Here is an 18,602-nt window from a genome sequence, read left to right as displayed (position 1 = left end):
AACCCAGTGGCCTGCTCGTCAGCAGCCACCAACCTGAGCCTATCCCCCATTGGATAAAATTGGGCTTCAGCACTCTGCACCCGGACGCCCTATTGCCACTGAGGGTTTAACGAGAGTGCATCCTTGACCCTGGTGGAACCCTTGTTAACCCCAGAAGCTCACCTCCAAAGACCGATTACATACCTGGTAACTGTTAACTTCATTTCTCTCCATATGAATCTACTGACTGTTTTTCTCTGTGTGGAGTTGATTTGTATGGAAACCTGAAAAATAACAATTGTGCAAACTTTACTTACCTTTTCTCTAGGAAATATCCCAGTGTGATATCTAGGCAGATCACACTGAGTAGAAAAAGTAATCTAAAAAATAATCTCAAAAATAACGTAAAAGTGACTTACCTGTGATTTTTACTGCAAAATCGATACAAAGTACATGTACAGCATTCCACAGTATTGCATTACCAGTAATTTAAACTGTAACCATTTCAAAGTACATTTACAACTGCATTCCAAACTGTATATTTACTGCAAAGTATTTATCAACTTACCTGTGCCAGGCTTGCTTGGTTCTAGGAAATAAAATAACTAAAAGAATATTTTTATACGAAAACAATTGGTCTGAAGTTCAGTCTTCGAGTATGTGAATTCATTTGCAGACTGAGTGTGTACAACAAATGCTTAAGTCTGTCCTCTTATACTGCCTTACTGCTCGACCACACTACCACACATAGAAAGTGAGGTGCTATCTAACTTTACCTCTGCCTACCTTAGGGGCTCCACTGGACTCTGTGCACACTATACCTCACTTTGGTATAGTATATACAGAGCCAGCTTCCCTCACACTCGAATCTATTTCAACAAAGATATCTTTAGAAAAATCTGTATGAATGGATAGGGAGCTGTGATAATTCTGTATCTCTATTTGTTTAGAATTTCTTTCTACCTATATGGAAGAAATTGAGTTTTCCATCAACTCAGTGGGAGATACTGGGGCTGGAATTAACCATTACGACTGGTATCTCCTTGCGGTTAAAAAATAATATCCCTGTCAATTGTAATACGGGTCAGATTTTAAATATGTTTTTCCCTTCAAGGGTACTAACGGGCACAAATCCACCCACACTTATCTTTCGAACAGGTAGTAAATGTTGAGGGGTGTTTTTTTCTTGGCCTAGCGTGGGGGATCAACAGGGTTCGGGTGTGACAGCTATTTTTTTTTACTTCAGCTGGCTGAAGTATGAGTGTCTTCGAGGCAAGGCATGGCAGCTGCCCACAGCCCTTGCAGCTCTTCACAAGTCTCATGGTCTGGTGTTTCTGTGGCTGGAATGGTTAGGTCTGGAGTTTCAGGACACAGTAATTCTGGACAGGACCCAATGAAAAACTAGTAGTTGCCTGGAGCGCTATCCTCTTGGGATACCTCCCCAGAGGATACTGCTCAAGGGAACTTACAATGAATGCCTACATTTGTTCAATGCTGTACACTGGTAAATTGCCAAGGAATCTTAAGTGTGCATTTCAACTCCTATATCAACAAACCATGGGCCACATGTATCAAACCATTTTGAATCCACAAACTGTGCGAATCAGTAATGTTAGCCATTTGCGAATGCAAAATAGCCTTTCAAGATGTATGAGCGGCTTTGTAGTCTCAATTGTAGGTAATCACAATTACCAATGACTCCAAGTCGATGGTAACGTGCAAATTCTGAAAAATGCACATAAATGCATTTTTCAAAGTGCCATTTGTGCGCTTTGCATGTGCATTTTTGTTTTGTGGTGCTTCAGGGGGCCTTAGGGCCCCAGGCACCCTTGATATTGTATTACCTAATTTGCAGTTACCAATTAGGTAATCACAAATTAGGTAATGGAGTAGTATTACCTAATAGCAATTCCATGATTCCGATTGTGAATCTTTAGAAATTGCTATTAGGTATTCGCTGTTTTGTTATATACCATTTTTAAATTCCTTAAATAGTGATTACTTAAAATTCGCTATTTAAGGAATGCAAAAGTGATTTTTGATATATGTGGCCCCATGTTCTTATCAGTTTGATCTGGCACTTGTCAACTGGTGTGGTGCTACACTCTGCCCTCATCTGGGGCCAGATGTAGGCAAATTCAATGTAGCGAGTCCTTAATAGCGATTTTTCCGAATCGCTATTAAGGACTTGCTAAATCTAATGTAGGTAGGAATCGCTAAAATATTAGCAATTCCTTAATATTCCTTAATAACGAATCGCTAATTGAGATTCGTTAATAAGGAATACCTAACCATTCATTCCTATGGGCTAGGAGGGTATGCCCCGATGTGGGTCCCATGCTCACTACGCCACTGGAGTCAAGCTATCCTGGCTGATGACGGCTGATAGCCAGAAACCGGTCCTAGGATGCTTGATTCCATGTCTGATCTGGGGTGGCGTGGTGAGCAAAATAACGATGGAATAAACCCAGATCTGTGACTGGGGGTGAATGTTTTGCCAATGTGCATCATTCCGTCCATCATCTTGAGTGTTTTGCTGTTCGCCCTATGTGGGAAGGGTATGCCCCGACGTGGGTCCTGTGCTCACTATGCCACTGGAGTCAAGCTATCCTGGCTGATAGCCAGATAGCGGTCCTAGGATGCTTGATTCGGGTCCAGGAAAGACATGGCTTGGCAGTTCGGACTGGACTGTTCCCATGAGGCACAGGATCAAGACTGATTTGCATATGACCATGTCTGATCTGGGGTGGCGTGGTGAGCAAAATAACAATGGAATAAACCCAGATCTGTGACTGGGGGTGAATTTGTTACCAATGTGCAACATTCGGTTCATCATCTTGTGTGTTTTGGGAAGATATTCACTATTTGCGATTCGGTATTAAAGAATCGTAAATAGCGGGAGCTATTTCAAGGGTGCCAGGGTGTTCAAAGGACACCCTGTTGCACCCCTGAAATGTGCATGTGTGCACATGTGGCACACATCCATGCCCTAAGGGCATGGATGTGTACCACATGGCCCTTTTAAAAAAGCCAAAAAGAGCTTTTTTAAAGGAAATCGCTAATTACCAATAACTTGAAGTTGGTGGTAATTAGCGGTTCCTTAAGGCTGAAGTGCACTTTTTTCTAGTGCTACTTACATTGCATTTAAGGAATCGCTATTTCCGATTCCTTAAATGCAAGAGCAAAATAAGGAATAGCAATTTTGCGATTCCTTATTTTGCAAGTAGGTTTAAACTCACCTACATTGTTCTCAGCCAAATACCGCACGGTATTTGGCCACCTACATCTGGCCCCTGGTTCCTTGATGTACCCAATTGACTGTCTGCATCACTGCCTAATATTATAGACAAGTCCTCTCTGGATTGGGAATGGGTTTTGTGTGGGCTACCCCTCGCCTTATTAAGTACTGAGCCCAACCCAAGTCACACTAACATTTTTCTGCTCAAGAGCCAATGCTCCATGTGGCCACGTGTTGTATTCTTCACTAATGCTAGAAGTTGGCTCCACCACATGCTAGTTGCAAGCCTTAGCAAACCTCCTCCCTCAAGCAAAAATGGATCATCTCATTGAGGTCTGCATTCTGTCACCATGCCTAGGTTCCATACAGATATTTAGTAAATCAGAAGAGGTTTCCATAATGGTGTATGCATAAGTATAGCATAGACTTGGCAGAAATACAACTTTTTGAAAGTGCATTTTTTTAAAGAATGTCAAGATTTTATAAGGACATGCAACTCTTATTTTCTTCCTAATTTCTTTGATGCAGGCAGTTCTAAAAAGGGATGACCTTTTGCGGAAGTCCGAGGCAGATCTACTTCAGTCTCGTAGCTCCCTGAAAGGGAAGAGTTTGGAAATTGCAAAGCATCTCTCAGCCATTAAAGGCTTTGAATTAGAGATTCAGCGACTACAGAAGGAAAAGGATCAGAAGGAGAATGCAAATATCTCCCTGAAGAATGAGATTCAGCAACTAAAGAATGATCTCCAGGACACCCACAAACGACACCAGCAAGCGGGTAAGAGGCACGATAGAGTGTTCGTCTTTAGAGTGATATGAACAACTAAGTCGTTTATTGGCCTAACGCTAATGACTTCAAAGATGCTGGATTTGGACTTCCAGTGTGGAGGGTCATACATCTCAAAATCGAGCACCAAGGCTTACAGTTGACACTAAGTAGGTACTCTCTTTAAATTACAAATCCAAGCATTCTCAAAATTATTTTCCTAAAATGGGTCATGAAGATTTATCTAGACTGCTAACGTTTTTTTCTGGGACTCTCCATACTTCGTTTGGTTTTCCTTTCCTCTCTCCCCTCTCCTGAAAGTCTGGTGGTGCAGGTTTCTTGTTCGAAGCAATCTACAGGGGCTTTTTCTCAAGTTCCCTCAGACAGGGATTCCAAAAAGTTGGAGCAATCTGCGAAAAGTTTTTTAATCTGCTAGTATGGCACTAAAGTCTACCAACGCCACTTGTCTCTTGGGCAGATATATTCATGCACCAATGGTCTCTGCAAAACAGCTTCTTCCAAAGTTGTCTGAAGAGGACAGGTGTAATCTGAGTGAAGTGTTGGCAGACTCTCAGGCTGCGGCTCGCCAAGTCATCCAGTCTGGCTTGGACACAGCAAATTCTGTTGCCAAAGTAATGGGCTCATCCATTGCGATTAGAAGACATGCATGGTTGAGGTCTTCTGAGTTCTCTCCTTACGTGCAGGCTGCTCTTATTGATTTGCCTTTCGATGATGCAAAGCTTTTTGGTGAAAAGGCGGACTCTGCCCTGCAAAAATTTAAGGACAGTAAGGCTACGGCAAGGTCTTTGGGTCTGCAGACTCAGACGAGAGGCTATGGATATAAACGTTACCGTGGTTTTGGAAAGACTTCCTTTCGTGGTTCCAGACAGCCTCAGCAACAGCAACAGTAGCAGAACCCTTTGCATAAAAGCTACAGGGGTAAAGGCAGAGGTCGCCTTCGTGAAGCCGGATGCCATCCCTCTTCCTCCTCTTCCTCTATCTTCCCAAACCCCTCCTGGTAATGCAGGAAAGAAGCCCTAGATCCGCCATCCTGGATCATGTGGGTCCTGTGGGAGGTCGGCTTACCCATTTTCTACAAGATTGGAAATTAATAACTTCAGACCTTTGAGTTTTAGATCTTGTAGAGAATGAGTACGCTCTTCCCTTCATGGAATTACCTCCTCCTTTCCTTCCTTGCCAGGGGTTGTGCACGGAGGATCATTTGCTCTCCTTTTACAAAAAAGTGCGATAGAGGTGGTTCCGGAGCGGGAAAGGGGTCAGGGTTGCTACTTCCGGTATTTCCTGTTCCCCAAGAAGGATGACAGATTACGTCCTATCCTTAACCTCAGGTTCTTCAGGCGCTGCAACAAGAGGACTGGATGGTGTCCATCGACTTGCAGGATGCTTATTTCCACATCGCAATCCTGAAGTCGCACAGGAAGTATCTTCGTTTTACGGTTGGGTCGCAGCACTACCAGTTTGCAGTCCTTCCGTTTGGTCTTACTACAGCACCTCGAGTCTTCACCAAGGTGATGGCAGTGATGGCTGCCCATCTCAGGAGGTAGGGCATTCCAGGTTTCCCCTACCTGGACGACTCGCTGTTGAAGGTAGAGTCTCCAGAGATCGTGCATCATCATCTGCAGGTTACAACCCAGCTGTTGTACAAATTGAGTTTGTTGATAAATGTACCCATGTCTCACCTGGTGCCCTATCAGCGCAACCTGTTTATAGGGCAGTACTGGATACCACTGTGTGTTGAGCTTTCTCGCCTCCACAAAGGATTCTCGACATTCAGGAAATGATTCCCTTGTTTCACAATGGAGTGGTCATTCCAGTTCTAAAGATCCTTTGTCTGCTCGGTCTGTTCGCTTCCTACATTCTGTTGGTCAACCATGCACTCTGGCACATGAGGGTGTTCCAGTGGTGTCTCTGCAGGCAGTGGTAGCAGCACAACAGAGATCTCAACGAGTCAGTGAGGATCTCCAGAGAAGCTGCAGCGGATCTGTCTTGTTAGAGCTTGGAGGGCAATCTGTCTCAAGGAAAGCCCTTCCACCTTCCTCCGTCGGTGGCCACAGTGATAACGGATGCCTCTACCCTAGGGTGTAGTGCTCATCTGGGTGATCTGGAGATCAAGGGTCTTTGGTCTCCAGAGGAAAGATTGTTTCATATAAATCTTCTGGAAGTGTGGGCGATTCTTTTGGCGCTCAAGGCCTTTCCCTTCCCTTCGCGGTCAGTCGGTTCAAGTCCTGACGGTCAACACTGCTGCGATGTGGTATGTCAACAAGCAGGGAGGAGTAGGGTCGTACCGTCTTTGCAGAGAGGCGTTGCGTCTCTGGTCCTCGCCTCATGACCATCAGATTTACTTGATAGCAAACCATCTGGCCGGAGTGCTGAACGTACGTGCGGATGGTCTCAGTCGACATTTCTCCACCGACCAGGAGTGGAGGCTTCATCCGGAGGTAGTTAATCACATCTTCAGGACGTGGAGACCTCCTCGGGTGGACCTGGTTGCCACTCTCGAGAATGAGCACTGCCTGTCATTCTGCAGTCTCCAGTTTCCGAGGTAAGGAGTGTTGGGGGACGCGTTTCAGTTGAGTTGGAGCTCGCAACTCCTTTATGCGTTTCCTCCCATACCCTTGATTCTTCGGGTTCAGAGTAAGATTTGCCAAAATCTGGACCAAGTTATATTGATCACCCTGGATTGGCCAAGAAGGTTGTGGTACACGGACCTACTTCACCTCTCATCGCACCCTCCGCTCTGTCTCCCTCTCAGGACAGATCTCCTCTCTCAGATGGAGGGGCAGGTTCTACACCCCCACCTCCAGAGCTTGCACCTTTATGCCTAGAGATTGAACGGATGTTATTTTATCGGCCAGGCGACACTCCACCAAGACTGTCTACTCCTATAGGTGGTCGAAATTTGTTAGATGGTATGGAGAGAAATCTATTGATCCTCTGAAAGCACATCTTTCTGATGTTCTTTGTTTTTTACTTCATTTGGCTCAGCAGGGTTGTGCTGTGGCCACTGTTAAGGGATATTTGTCGGCTTTGTCGGCATTTCTTTGTTTGCCCGATCTGCCTACTCTTTTTAAGTCTCCAATAGTCTTAAGGTTGATTAAGAGGCTTACTGACATGTTTCCTCCCGCTCCTTTTATTATGCCCCAGTGGGATTTAAATCTGGTGTTAACTTTTTTAATGGGTTCCACGTTTGAACCTATGCATAGTTGTCCTTTCAGACTTCTGACATTCAAAACAGTTTTTTTAGTGGCAATCACCTCGGCTAGGAGGGTGAGGGTGAGTGAGCTTAAGGCTTTGAGCTCCTTTTCTGACCATATATGCTGAAAGGATGGTACTCAGGACCAGGGTTGCTTTTCTGCCTAAGGTGGTAACTCCCTTCCATATAGGACAGTTCATTGCCCTCCATAATTTTTCTATCCTCCCCCTCACCCTTCCAACAAGGAGAGGCTTCATTGTTTGGATCCAAAGAGGGCGATTAGCTTCTATTTGGTTAGAACAAAGAACTTTTGTCAAGATGATCAGCTCTTTGTTGGATATGCTGGTTGCATGAAGGGCAAGGCAGTGCACAAGCGCACTTTATCTAGATGGATCATCTTGTGCATCAAGATATGCTACTCCCTGGCTGATAAGGAGCCTCCTGTAGGCATTAGAGCTCATTCCACCAGGGCTAAGGGGTGTCCCTGTATTGGACATCTGTAAAGCTACAACTTGGGCCTCCCTCCACACTTTCGCAAAGCATTACTGCTTGGATTCCGAAGTGAGGAGGGACGGCCATTTTGCGTGCTCTGCTTTGCAAGACTTTTTGGTATAGGAGGGTGGACACCCTCCTCCGGGGGTTAAACTGCTGTGGGATTCTATTCATAAGGTGAGGAATCCACAGGCAGATGTATCCATCAGGAGAACAAGTTACTTACCTTCGTTAACGCTTTTTCTGGTGGATACAGTATCTGCCTGTGGATTCCTCACTGACCCACCCGCCTCCCCATTGTCCACCCTTTTATACCTTAAAAGAGGTATTGATAAATATGGTTGTTTCTTATTGAAATTTATATTGCCTCTGTTTGTCCTTGTTAGGTTTATAGGAAATGTTACTTTTCTTTGATTTCCTATTTCACTTTACACTGTGTGTATTTGTGTGAATACTGTTTACTATGTATACATTGTCTCTATGGTCGGTCCGCCCCTTTTGCCTCGGTGGCACGGAAAAATGCGTGAAACTGATGTCATCACGCTGACGTGGTCCTCTTATGGCTCCAGTGATGTCATGTGGAACCACGTGCAGAGCCATAGCATTGTGACAATCTCGTCGGTGCGGAGAGCTAGGAAAAATTTCCGCGGGAATGCTGGTGCAGGGGATATTCATAAGGTGGGGAATCCACAGGCAGATACTGTATCCACCAGAAAAAGTGTTACCGAAGGTAAGTAACTAGTTCAGAAGGCACATTTTTACACCCTTGGGCTTGTCCTTTCTTAGTTTGCCTTAAGAAGGACAGAGCACATCCTCTCGTTGCTGAATGACTTAGTCTCTCTAGATGCTATTCAGACGTTTCAATTGGAATGTAGAATCTAGTTGAAAATAAACACCTCCTATCAGTTATCTTCACCATTTACTGATGGCTCTGGAGACAAGTTCTTCACAGTTTTCAACTTGACCCTTGTGGAATCCTGTCACCCTCCATTTTATGTTCAGCTTAACATGTCTGTGTGGCCCCTCAATACCCCATGAAATCACTACTGTTTCTATGAAAATCTATATCATGGTTTTACTTCTGAGCTTAACCAGCTTCAGTTTCATGGTATTGCCCTTTTCTGTGGAATGCCAGGTTTGAGACTCCTATACATTTTAGAGGGGGTGACTAGGTATTTTTCCTGAGGGAACTGTCTGAGCTGCCCTAAGTAGGATGCAGGTCTGAAGTTGTATTTCTTAGCTCCACCAAATAAAATTTGGGGACCTGCTTCAGAACTGTTTAGGAGCAGCCAAGTAGATATTGGCAAAATATTGTTACGGGAGAGTAGCCTAGGCTGTATTATGGACTTAGATAGATGGCGCTTTTCTATCCAACAGTCCTATGCTCCTGCATCCATAATCATGGGATGAGGTTAATAAAAATCATATTTACAAACATGATTTCCCTTTCTTGAATAAAATCCTACAAACTGGGTGCTTTTCTTTATTGGGGTTGGATATGATTTACCTTAAAAAAAACCTTTTGACATATAGTTTACAAATATGCAAATAGTTCAAAGCCATAAGCCTGATTTAGAGGATACATAAGTTGGTCATATTGGGGAGAGCTGCAGGAGTATGGTTTTGATGTTTGTCACAGACGTGGTGATGGATGCATGGAACATGGATGTGATATGAAGAAACCACGTTTTAACTGTACAGTCTGGTTCCAACATTTTTATTCCATACCTAAATGGTACTAAAGTGCAAAGAAAAACAAATGCTAGAATTGTTATCGAGAATGCTGCATCCTGATTTACACAATTTACACAATAAGGATTTCAAAACTTATGATGGTGGAATTTGCGCCTGATGGCAGACTTTTCACTGTTGCAAATTAAGTGTTAGCAGTGGGAATCTTGCTTTTCAAAGTGTGCAACCATGCAAAAGTTAGTGAACAGCACCTAGGTAGAAAGTATTAAATGTGGTGTATTTCTCTTGCAGATAGTGTCCTACCCGGAAAAGGCAGGAGTAAGTGGTTCTCGAGGGTGGGAAAGGGAAGGGAACACTTCTGTATTCCATGGAGTCCAGTGGAAGGAATAACTCATTGTCCAAGCTCATGGTTATGAATTTGCTTTCCTTCTAGAATCTTGTGAGGTTGGTGCTACTTTCTCATGCTTACTAAAAATATCCTACGTGTAACTGCATCTGTTTCCACAGCTCAGGAACTAGCACACCATGAGGAGAAAGTGCTTCTGGCAGAGAGCACGCTGCAAACCACTCAGGGCCAGCTGAGTGACCGCATTGCAGAGGTGGTGCGACACGAGCAGTCTGTCCGCAAGTTGGAGTCCGAGTTGCGCACACTTCGAGAAAGAGCATGCAGTAATGATGAAGAACTGGAGCAGTGCAGGTATAGAAAAGAGACTGGCAGCACATTGTCATTCAAGAGACACTGGACCTAAAACTTCTATTCTGGGTCATTGACAATTTAGCACAAACATTTCAGAGTCTGATATTTTGATAAAAATGCTACAGATCACTGCGAGAATCTGGCATGAATACTTTATAGGTGGTGTAGCTAAAGATCTTAAAACTAACTGAGGCGTCACCTAATGGCTCTAGCTCCAACTCTGGAAATCAATGTGAGGATCAATATGCTGATAGTTAATATGGCACTTAATCCAGACATTGGTGAAGATAGATACATGTGTACATTTTTTTGTAGTAGTAGTGCTGTCTTTCAGAGCACCCGCAGTTCCTTTTTATATAACTCTTTGTGAGTTACTGGGAACAACCTCTAACTAGTGATGCGAATAGAAAGTATCCATGCCTGTCAACATTAAACAACAGCTCACAGGTGGTACAGAGTTTGCTGCTTTGTCAGTCCTGACCCCTCTTACTCTCTATATGTGATTTTGATTCATCTTCCAGTTTGCGCCTCGTGTATATGTGTGTGAGCTAGAATTGGCTTCTAGTTGTGTTTGTTTGGGAAATATTTGCCCTGTTGTGCTATTTTTAAGGTTTTATCATTTTTTTTACCTCATTCTGTCTTGCAACACCTTTCTGTCTTTTAGGAGCTCCATCATTATTCATGCAATTATTGAGCTGCTTTCCTCTATGCATACAGTGAAAACATTTATGTCCATTTTGTGCAGGTAATGCATCAGTCATGTCAGAATCTGTTTCTGATGATTAATGACAGCAGTGTCCGGCTTGAAATGCAGGTCACTGTCTAATTTTGTCATTAACCCCAAATGGTACTTGTGGGTAAGACATACCTACTGCAAACCTTACTTCTGCAATCAGCAAATGTATTTAATAATTGTAGAAAATCTGTGCTAATCCAGTATTGGAACTTTCATTGATTCACATGCTTGAATCATTCCCCGTCATCGAGATGGGAATCCCCGGTACATCAGAAAAGCAATTCTAAACCAATACAAAGCAGAAACTAAGCCTAGGCCCATTTTAACCTATATCTCTTGTTTTGTAAAAGAGACCAAAAGTAATTCTTGAACCAATCAGGACCCTTCACCATCTAGAACACTCCTGAGAGAACCTTAGACCTTCAGATTTTCTACTACACGTTGTGCCAGGGAGTCTCCTCTCAGCTCTGCTCAGTTTACTCTTCTTCATAGTGAATTTAGAAAGAAATCTTGGCTTCATTTCAGCATTCTACAACTACAGGATTCATCTTCAGCATTGGTTTGTCAATATTCTGGTATAATTTTGTCGGAAAAGGAGAAAAAGGGTCTCTGTTCGAAGAAAAGGCTTTATACTAATGACCCTCATGAAGACTGCTTAAAACTTTGTTTAGTTAATTAAAACCATAACAAAAATGAACATGGAAGAAATTTTAACATTACAGTGAAATCAATAAAATCATGAAGACTGTATCTGATTGAGACTACTAGCCGCAGATTCCTTCACATAGAATAATCCCCAGGCGTGAGACTGGATCTGGAAACTTTTTTGCCACAGCATGGGGGGAGCACAGCGCTGGGGGGAAGGGTGACATCACGCGACTTCGCCCAGGTGTCGTCCGTGTATGTGACATCAGCGAGGTCACATAAGACCCGCCCCGGCGCGCCCACGTCAGTTTTTTCCTTTTCCGCGTGCAACGCGGATCCGGTCCTTGCTACGGGCCTGTTTAGGGCCTTTTTTGTATTCCATTTCTTTTTATTGGAACAGTGTGCGAATGCCATCGGGCTTAAAAACTTGCATGTTTTGTCGGCGTCTTATGTCAGTGACGGACTCTCACCCCATTTGTATGTGGTGTTTGGGGGGAGGATCATGGCACCACTGATTGTGCGGCGTGCCAATAGTTGAAGCCGAAGTCCCGGCGGAAGCGCCGCATGAAATTTCTCTCGGCGCGTCTCTCCAGGTCGACGTCCTCCCCTCGGTCTGCTTCGGCGGACGGCTTCAGGTACGGCCGTGGTAGTTGTCCTCGCACTTCTCCGATGTCACATGAGCGTCGCTCCCTGGTGGGTAAGTGTCGCAGTTTGCCCCCGGGGGCTGGTTTCCGGCCTGCCGGGGGCGTGGACTCTCCGCGGGTGATGCGACCTCACGTGTCGTCCTATCCACCGCTTCCCAGTGTTGGGGCGTCGAAAGTCCAAATGGAGACATACGCGGCGGCTTTGCAGGCCTCGCTGTAGAAGTAGGACGTGGTTGCTACTCCCACTACTTTCTGGTTCCCAAGAAGGGAAAAGGGGGCCTTCACCCTATCTTGGACCTCCGGAGCATCAACGGCTTCCTCCGGAAGGAGAAGTTGAAGATGCTGACTTTAGCTCAAGTCCGGGCTGCCCGGTACCCTGGACCCTGGAGACTGGATGGTTGCGTTGGACTTGCAGGACGCATATTTCCACATCCCCGTCCTGCCGGCCCACTGGTGCTACCTGCGGTTCACGGTAGGCTACAAGCACTTTCAGTTTACTGTGCTCCCCATCGGCCTCACCAACGCCCCACGGGTGTTCACGAAAGTGATGGCGGTGGTCGTAGCTCATCTGCGCAGATTAGCGGTTCCAGTCTTCCCATACCTCGACAACTGGTTGTTAAAGGCGGGCTCGCCCTAGACAGTCGTCTCCCACCTCCAGACTACGGCCGATCTCCTGCACTCACTAGGGTTCTCCATCAACGTGCGGAAGTCACGCCTAAGTCCCTCTCAGAAGCTCCTCTTCATCGGAGCGGTTCTGGACTCGGCGCAGTTTCGGGTTTATCCTCCCGCGCAGCGGGTTTGGGATATTCAGGCTCTGATTCCGATCTTTCGGCCTTTATCCCGAGTTTCGGTTAGGCTGAAGCTGCGGCTCCTGGGACTGATGGCCTCCTGCATCCTGCTGGTACATCACGCCAGGTGGCGGATGCGGGCTCTGCAGTGGGACCTGAAGTTCCAGTGGGCACAGCATCAAGGCAACCTGTCCGACCACGTCCTGATCTCAGAGGGCACTGCGAATCAGCTGCAGTGGTGGCTCACTGACTGCGATTGGGTCAGTGGCAGATCCCTCTCCCTTCCCCAACTGGAGCACACAGTGGTGACGGATGCGTCCCTCCTGGGATGGGGGGGGGTCACATGGGAGAGGCGGAGATCAGAGTCATCTGGTCTATGGCGAAGTCCTGGCTCCATATCAACATTCTGGAGCTGCAGGCGATCCGACTTGCACTGAAGGCATTCCTTCCCTCTGTCCTGGGAAGTGTAGTGCAGGTGTTCACGGACAACACCACCGCCATCTGGTACTGCAACAAACAGGGCGGGGTGGGGTTGTGGACCCTTTGTCAGGAGGCTCTGCGCCTCTGAGCATGGCTGGAACACCAGGGCGTCACCCTGGGGGTTCATCACCTTGCAGGTTCCTTGAACGCCAGGGCGGATGAACTCAGCCGCCGGTGCATGATGGATCACGAATGGCGTCTGAACTCGGACGTGGCGCAAGGTCTCTTACGGCTGTGGGGAGAGCCTTGGTTAGATCTATTCGCCACCGAAGAGAACGCGCAATGTCATCAGTTCTGCACGTTGGAATTTCCAAGGTGGCACTCGCTCGGAGACGCTTTTCGTCGCGAGTGGAGTTGCGGTCTGTTGTACGCCTTACCTCCTATACCACTTCTGCCCAGAGTGCTGAAAGATCAGGCACGATCGGGCCCAAGTCATCCTTGTGGCTCCGGACGGGGCACGAAGATACTGGTATCCCGAGCTACTCAGCATGTCAGTCGATCCCCCGATTCGTCTGCCTCTTCAGGAGGACCTTCTGTCGCAGCAGCAGGGGATGGTCCTCCACCCGAACCTGTCCAGCCTCCACCTCCATGCGTGGAGATTGAGCGGCGGCAGTTGAGGCTATTTGACTTGCTTCCTGAAGTCTGTGATGTGATTCTGGCAGCCAGGCTTCCCTCCACAAAATCGGTATACGCCTGGAGGTGGAACACATTTGTGGCATGGTGCACAGCAAAGGCTGTGGATCCCCTTTCTGCCCCCCTTTCAGAGGTTCTCCTCTTTCTTCTTTCTCTTCCCCAGCAGGGCTCTGCTCTGGGCACTATCAAGGGCTACCTCTCTGCCATTTCAGCCTTCTTAAGGCTACCTGATCAGCCTTCTCTTTTCAAGTCCCCTGTTGTAAATAGATTCTTGAAGGGCATCACTCACATGTTTCCTCCTGTTCCTTTCGTGATGCCTCACTGGGACTTGAACCTTGTTCTTACTTATTTGATATGCGCTCCTTTCGAACCCCTTCATAATTGCCCTCTTCGTCTTCTCACTCTTAAGACTGCATTCCTGTTTGCCATCACCTCTGCCAGGAGAGTGAGGGAGCTCCAGGGTTTATCTTCTCAACCTCCTTTCCTTTCTGTCCATCCGGACAAAGTTGTTTTGAGAACGCGTCCCTCCTTTCTGCCCAAGGTAGTCACAGCCTTCCACATCGTGCAGTCCATCGCCTTGCCCAACTTCTTTCCGCCTCCCTCGAAAGAGGAAGAGAGGCTCCACCGTCTGGACCCAAAACGTGCGCTCTCATACTATCTGGACCGCACACGCCAGTTCCGGGTGGATGACCAACTCTTTGTTGGTTACGTGGGCGCTAAGAAGGGACGGGCGGTGCACAAGCGGACCATTTCTCGATGGTTCGTCTTTTGAATCAAGGCTTGTTATTCACTGGCTAAAAAGGAGCCTCCTGTGGGGCTACGTGCCCATTCCACTCGGGCCACGACGGCTACTACTGCCCTGGGTTGGGAGTCTCCTTGCAGGACATCTGTCAGGCAGCTACGTGGGCCACGCTGCACAAGTTCGCTAGACACTACTGCCTGGACAGCCAAGTCCGGAGAGATGGCTTTTTTGGCCGTTCCATTCTCCAGGACCTTTTGGTGTGGTCATTGGTTCGCAGACCCACCACCAGGGTTGGTATTGCTGGGGTATCTATTCTAAGGTAAGGAATCTAACACTAACCTGTTTCTTTCAGATGCACAAGTTACTTCCCTTCGGTAACAATATATCTGTAAGAAACAGTAGTTAGTGTTAGATTCCTTACCGCACCACCCATCCTCCCCGTTCTGCGAACCAATATCTAGGGTAAGGTCATCCCTTTGAGGGCCCTAGTTTCATGGCACCGGTGTTGGTTTTTATCATGGCTCTGTGTATCTGGCGTGGAAAAGCTGTGTAAAAGAACTGACGTCAGCGCGCGAGGGCGGCGTCTTAAGTACTCCAGCGACGTCATCCCGGCACCAAAGGACGCCGATGACGGACATGGAGCCGCAGACGACGCCTACTGACGCGCAGGGGTACTACTACGCAAAACTTTCCGGATCCAGCCTGACGCCTGGCGATATTCTAAGGTAAGGAATCTAACACTAACTACTGTTTCTTACAGATATATCGTTACCGAAGGTAAGTAACTTGTGCTTCTATCCTTGTCCTGCCCTCCCTTCCCTTCCTTCCATTGCTATCCTCTGATTTAGGGTCATTTGGCCATGTCTTGCCCTTGTCCCTTGTGGGTGGTTGCCCTCTATGTTGGGGTGGCTTGGAGGTTTGTTGTCCCTGTCTGTCTTGGGATTGGCCCCATTCCTTGCCCAGGATGGGGGTGGTAGGTTACTTCGTGTGCCATGACTTTTACGCCTGTTGCTTGCCTCTGGGGCACAGTGGTGGGAGGCTGTCCATGTGCTGGCAGGGTGGCTGCGCAGGGCTCTGCTTGTTCTTTCTTCTTTCCCTGCCTTTGGGTTGTGCTATGTTGACACTACTCTGTGTGGTGTTGTTAGTCACCGTTTCTTTACAATTTTTCTGCTCTTTGCACACTGTTCTTATGCTTCAACAGTTTTTTATCTGGTTGTTCCGCGTTGTTGTGCGGAAAAGTTCTCCGAAGAAAACTGACGTAGGCGTGCCGGGGCGGGTCTTATGTGACCTCGCTGATGTCACGTATGCGGACGCGTGGGCGGAGTCGCGTGGTCGCCCCGCCCCCCGGCGCGCAGGGATGCTGTGGCAAAAAAGTTTCCGGATCCAGTCTCACGCCAGAGAATTATTCTACGTGAAGCAATCTGCGGCTAGAATCGTCTCTACCAGATTCATCGTTACCGAAGGTTAGTAACTCGTACATTTATTGCCTATATACCGACCATAATACAAAAAGAATGCAAGGTATGTCATACCATTTCTAATAAAACCATAAAAGATCATGAGGGGGACCTTCTTATATGTGTTCAGAGACTCAAAGCCAGAAAAGAGGTGATTTCAAGTGAGGACAGTGATGAGGCATCCTCTTCTTCTTTCAGGAGGTCCCATAAGAGGGTTAGATCACCTTACACACATTCATCTGGTGAACGTCCATGAAAGGCCCTTAAAAAGACCTCTCATGGGTTGCATGGGCACAGTCATCAAAATCTCAAAAACATGAAAAGGAGAGGAAGGGACATTCCATGGGGGATAAACAACCAAGAAAGGCGAGTTTTGAGCTGCCTTATACACCCCCTCAAGTCAGGCACTCCTTCAAAAAGCTTTCTTCAGTGCCTCTTGAAGGAAAGCCGTCAACGAAAGCTCCATCGTCGACGGTACTGTTGAGGAAGAAACCATCTCTGTCGTCAACTAAGGTTGAAGTTTGCCTGTCGTCAAAGTAAATGTCTGCGTCGACAACGCCGGTATTGTTGACCACTGCGTTGACAACGATAAAGACAACGACGATGACAGTGACGATGGCAAGGTCGACGACGGAAACGACATCGACTGCGGTTATACCATCGCCGATGGTTTCCAAATCACCACCAACAGCTGCTTCTCTGACGATGGTGTTGTCTGCAATCTCATCTGCGGGCCCGTCGACAAGGGAAAACATCATTGGATAAAACAGAAATAAATAGAACAAGGAAAATTAACTGTAAATTACCTCACCTAGCAAAGTTACACCTCTTTTGCCTTCTCACCTGTTGGAAGAGCAGAATTCTGAGGACGATGATAGGCCCTTTGGGTACGCGAGTAGCCCGTCCCAGCTGCATGTTAAATGTCAAGAGGATGAATTTGAGGAGGAATATGGAGAATATCAAGACTATATTCCTCAGCAACAATACCATCAGGATTATCAGGAGGAGGTAGTTTGCATTCCTTCGTCTTTGTTAACGAACCTATAATTCATGTTGAATGACTGAAGGAAGAGATTCCCTCCAACACCTGTACCTCAGGAAATATCATAATCACTTCCTCGTCCACGTTCTATTACGTCTACTCCTAAGAGGGTTTAAACTATACTGGCGGAACCTCTACAGAAATCACCTCCATTAGTCCCTCAACAGGGTCCAGGTACTACGGATGATGATCAGGAAGAGTGAGAGCTTAGAGATCCGCATAGAGCAGGGGTCTTCAAACTGTGGGGCGCGACCCTCAGGGGGGCCATGGAGCAATGCAAAGGGGGTCGCGCATTCCCAGTCACACTTCTGCCCTGGCCTACAGGGCTTCAGCTTCCCTACTCCCCCGTCATGTGTCTCAGCTCGGGCTGCTGCAGTACAGCTCGCGCTGCTGTCGGCTGGACGGGCCTGTGTTTGGAGTCTTATCTCCTTTATATAGGAAACAGCGATTCCAGTGGAGTAATATAATTACTTTGTCTAGTAACAATAGAGCATAATAGCAATAATAAACAAGGGTTATGTGGGATGGCAAAGAGAGAAAAGGAGACTCACAGCGAAGAATTTTTGATAATGCAATTATATTTACATACATAAATCAAGATATATACATTTACAGGAATATTTCTGTGCAAAAAGTGTCCCCACTGTATGTACGAAGAACCAAAAAGAACAATTGAGTGATTATTGGTGACCGTATTTACAAGGTTTCTGTGCAATTATTATTTCAAGGAAAGCGACCATTCTGAATATATACAAGAGAGATACACAGACACTTTACACAATCATAAGTGCTGTTTGCAAGGTTCATTTGCCTTTTATCGTCGACTGCGTTTCGACCCTGTTGCGAATAGAGGGTCTCATCAGGACCAAGAGTAGGGGGGACATCTGCTTTATACAATGAAGGTCACGTGTGATGTGCTGTGTCAACCATGTGCGTGAAGAGTGAAATAAAAGTACTCACAGTGTTGCCAAGGTTGTTGCCTTACGTAACAGTGTAGATGACAACGAGCAGTCCGAATGAATCTGTCTGCTCCGGTGAGGATAACCGCGTTATCCTCACTCGCCCCATTTTGGGCCAGAATAATTTCAAGCCTTTCGGATTCATCCCCATTATCGACACAGCATCGCGCCCCATCCCAACTACGCCCCCACCATGACCGCCTAGTTTGCCCAGTCACAGTACCAGTGAGCCCAGCCGGATTCACTGTGAGTACTTTTATTTCACTCTTCACGCAGTGAGTGTGAGCAAAATATTGAGGGCTACTGTTAAACTGTGAGATAAGATAGCTGAGAGATGATCTGTGACCTAAAAAGATAATTTGATGCAACATAGGTGAGGGACAGCAGCAATAGGGGAAGAG

At 46.6% G+C, this 18,602-nt stretch overlaps 1 protein-coding gene across 1 annotated transcript in view; it reads left to right on the top strand.

The window, feature by feature from the left end:
• The window catches only part of PMFBP1 (polyamine modulated factor 1 binding protein 1), a 1,903,249-nt gene that overhangs the window by 1,162,447 nt on the left and 722,200 nt on the right, over positions 1 to 18,602 (top strand). Inside the window, exons 30-31 of the mRNA XM_086945556.1 lie at positions 3,746 to 3,992; positions 9,886 to 10,075. Of these exons, the coding sequence (XP_086801682.1) occupies positions 3,746 to 3,992; positions 9,886 to 10,075 (437 nt within the window). The remainder of the gene's footprint in view (positions 1 to 3,745; positions 3,993 to 9,885; positions 10,076 to 18,602) is intronic.

Source organism: Lissotriton vulgaris, chromosome 12 (genome assembly GCF_964263255.1).
Source record: "Lissotriton vulgaris chromosome 12, aLisVul1.2, whole genome shotgun sequence".
In the NCBI taxonomy this organism is placed as follows: Eukaryota; Metazoa; Chordata; class Amphibia; order Caudata; family Salamandridae; genus Lissotriton; species Lissotriton vulgaris.
Note: the sequence above shows the minus strand (reverse complement) of the source record. Positions and strands in the feature narration are given on the sequence as shown.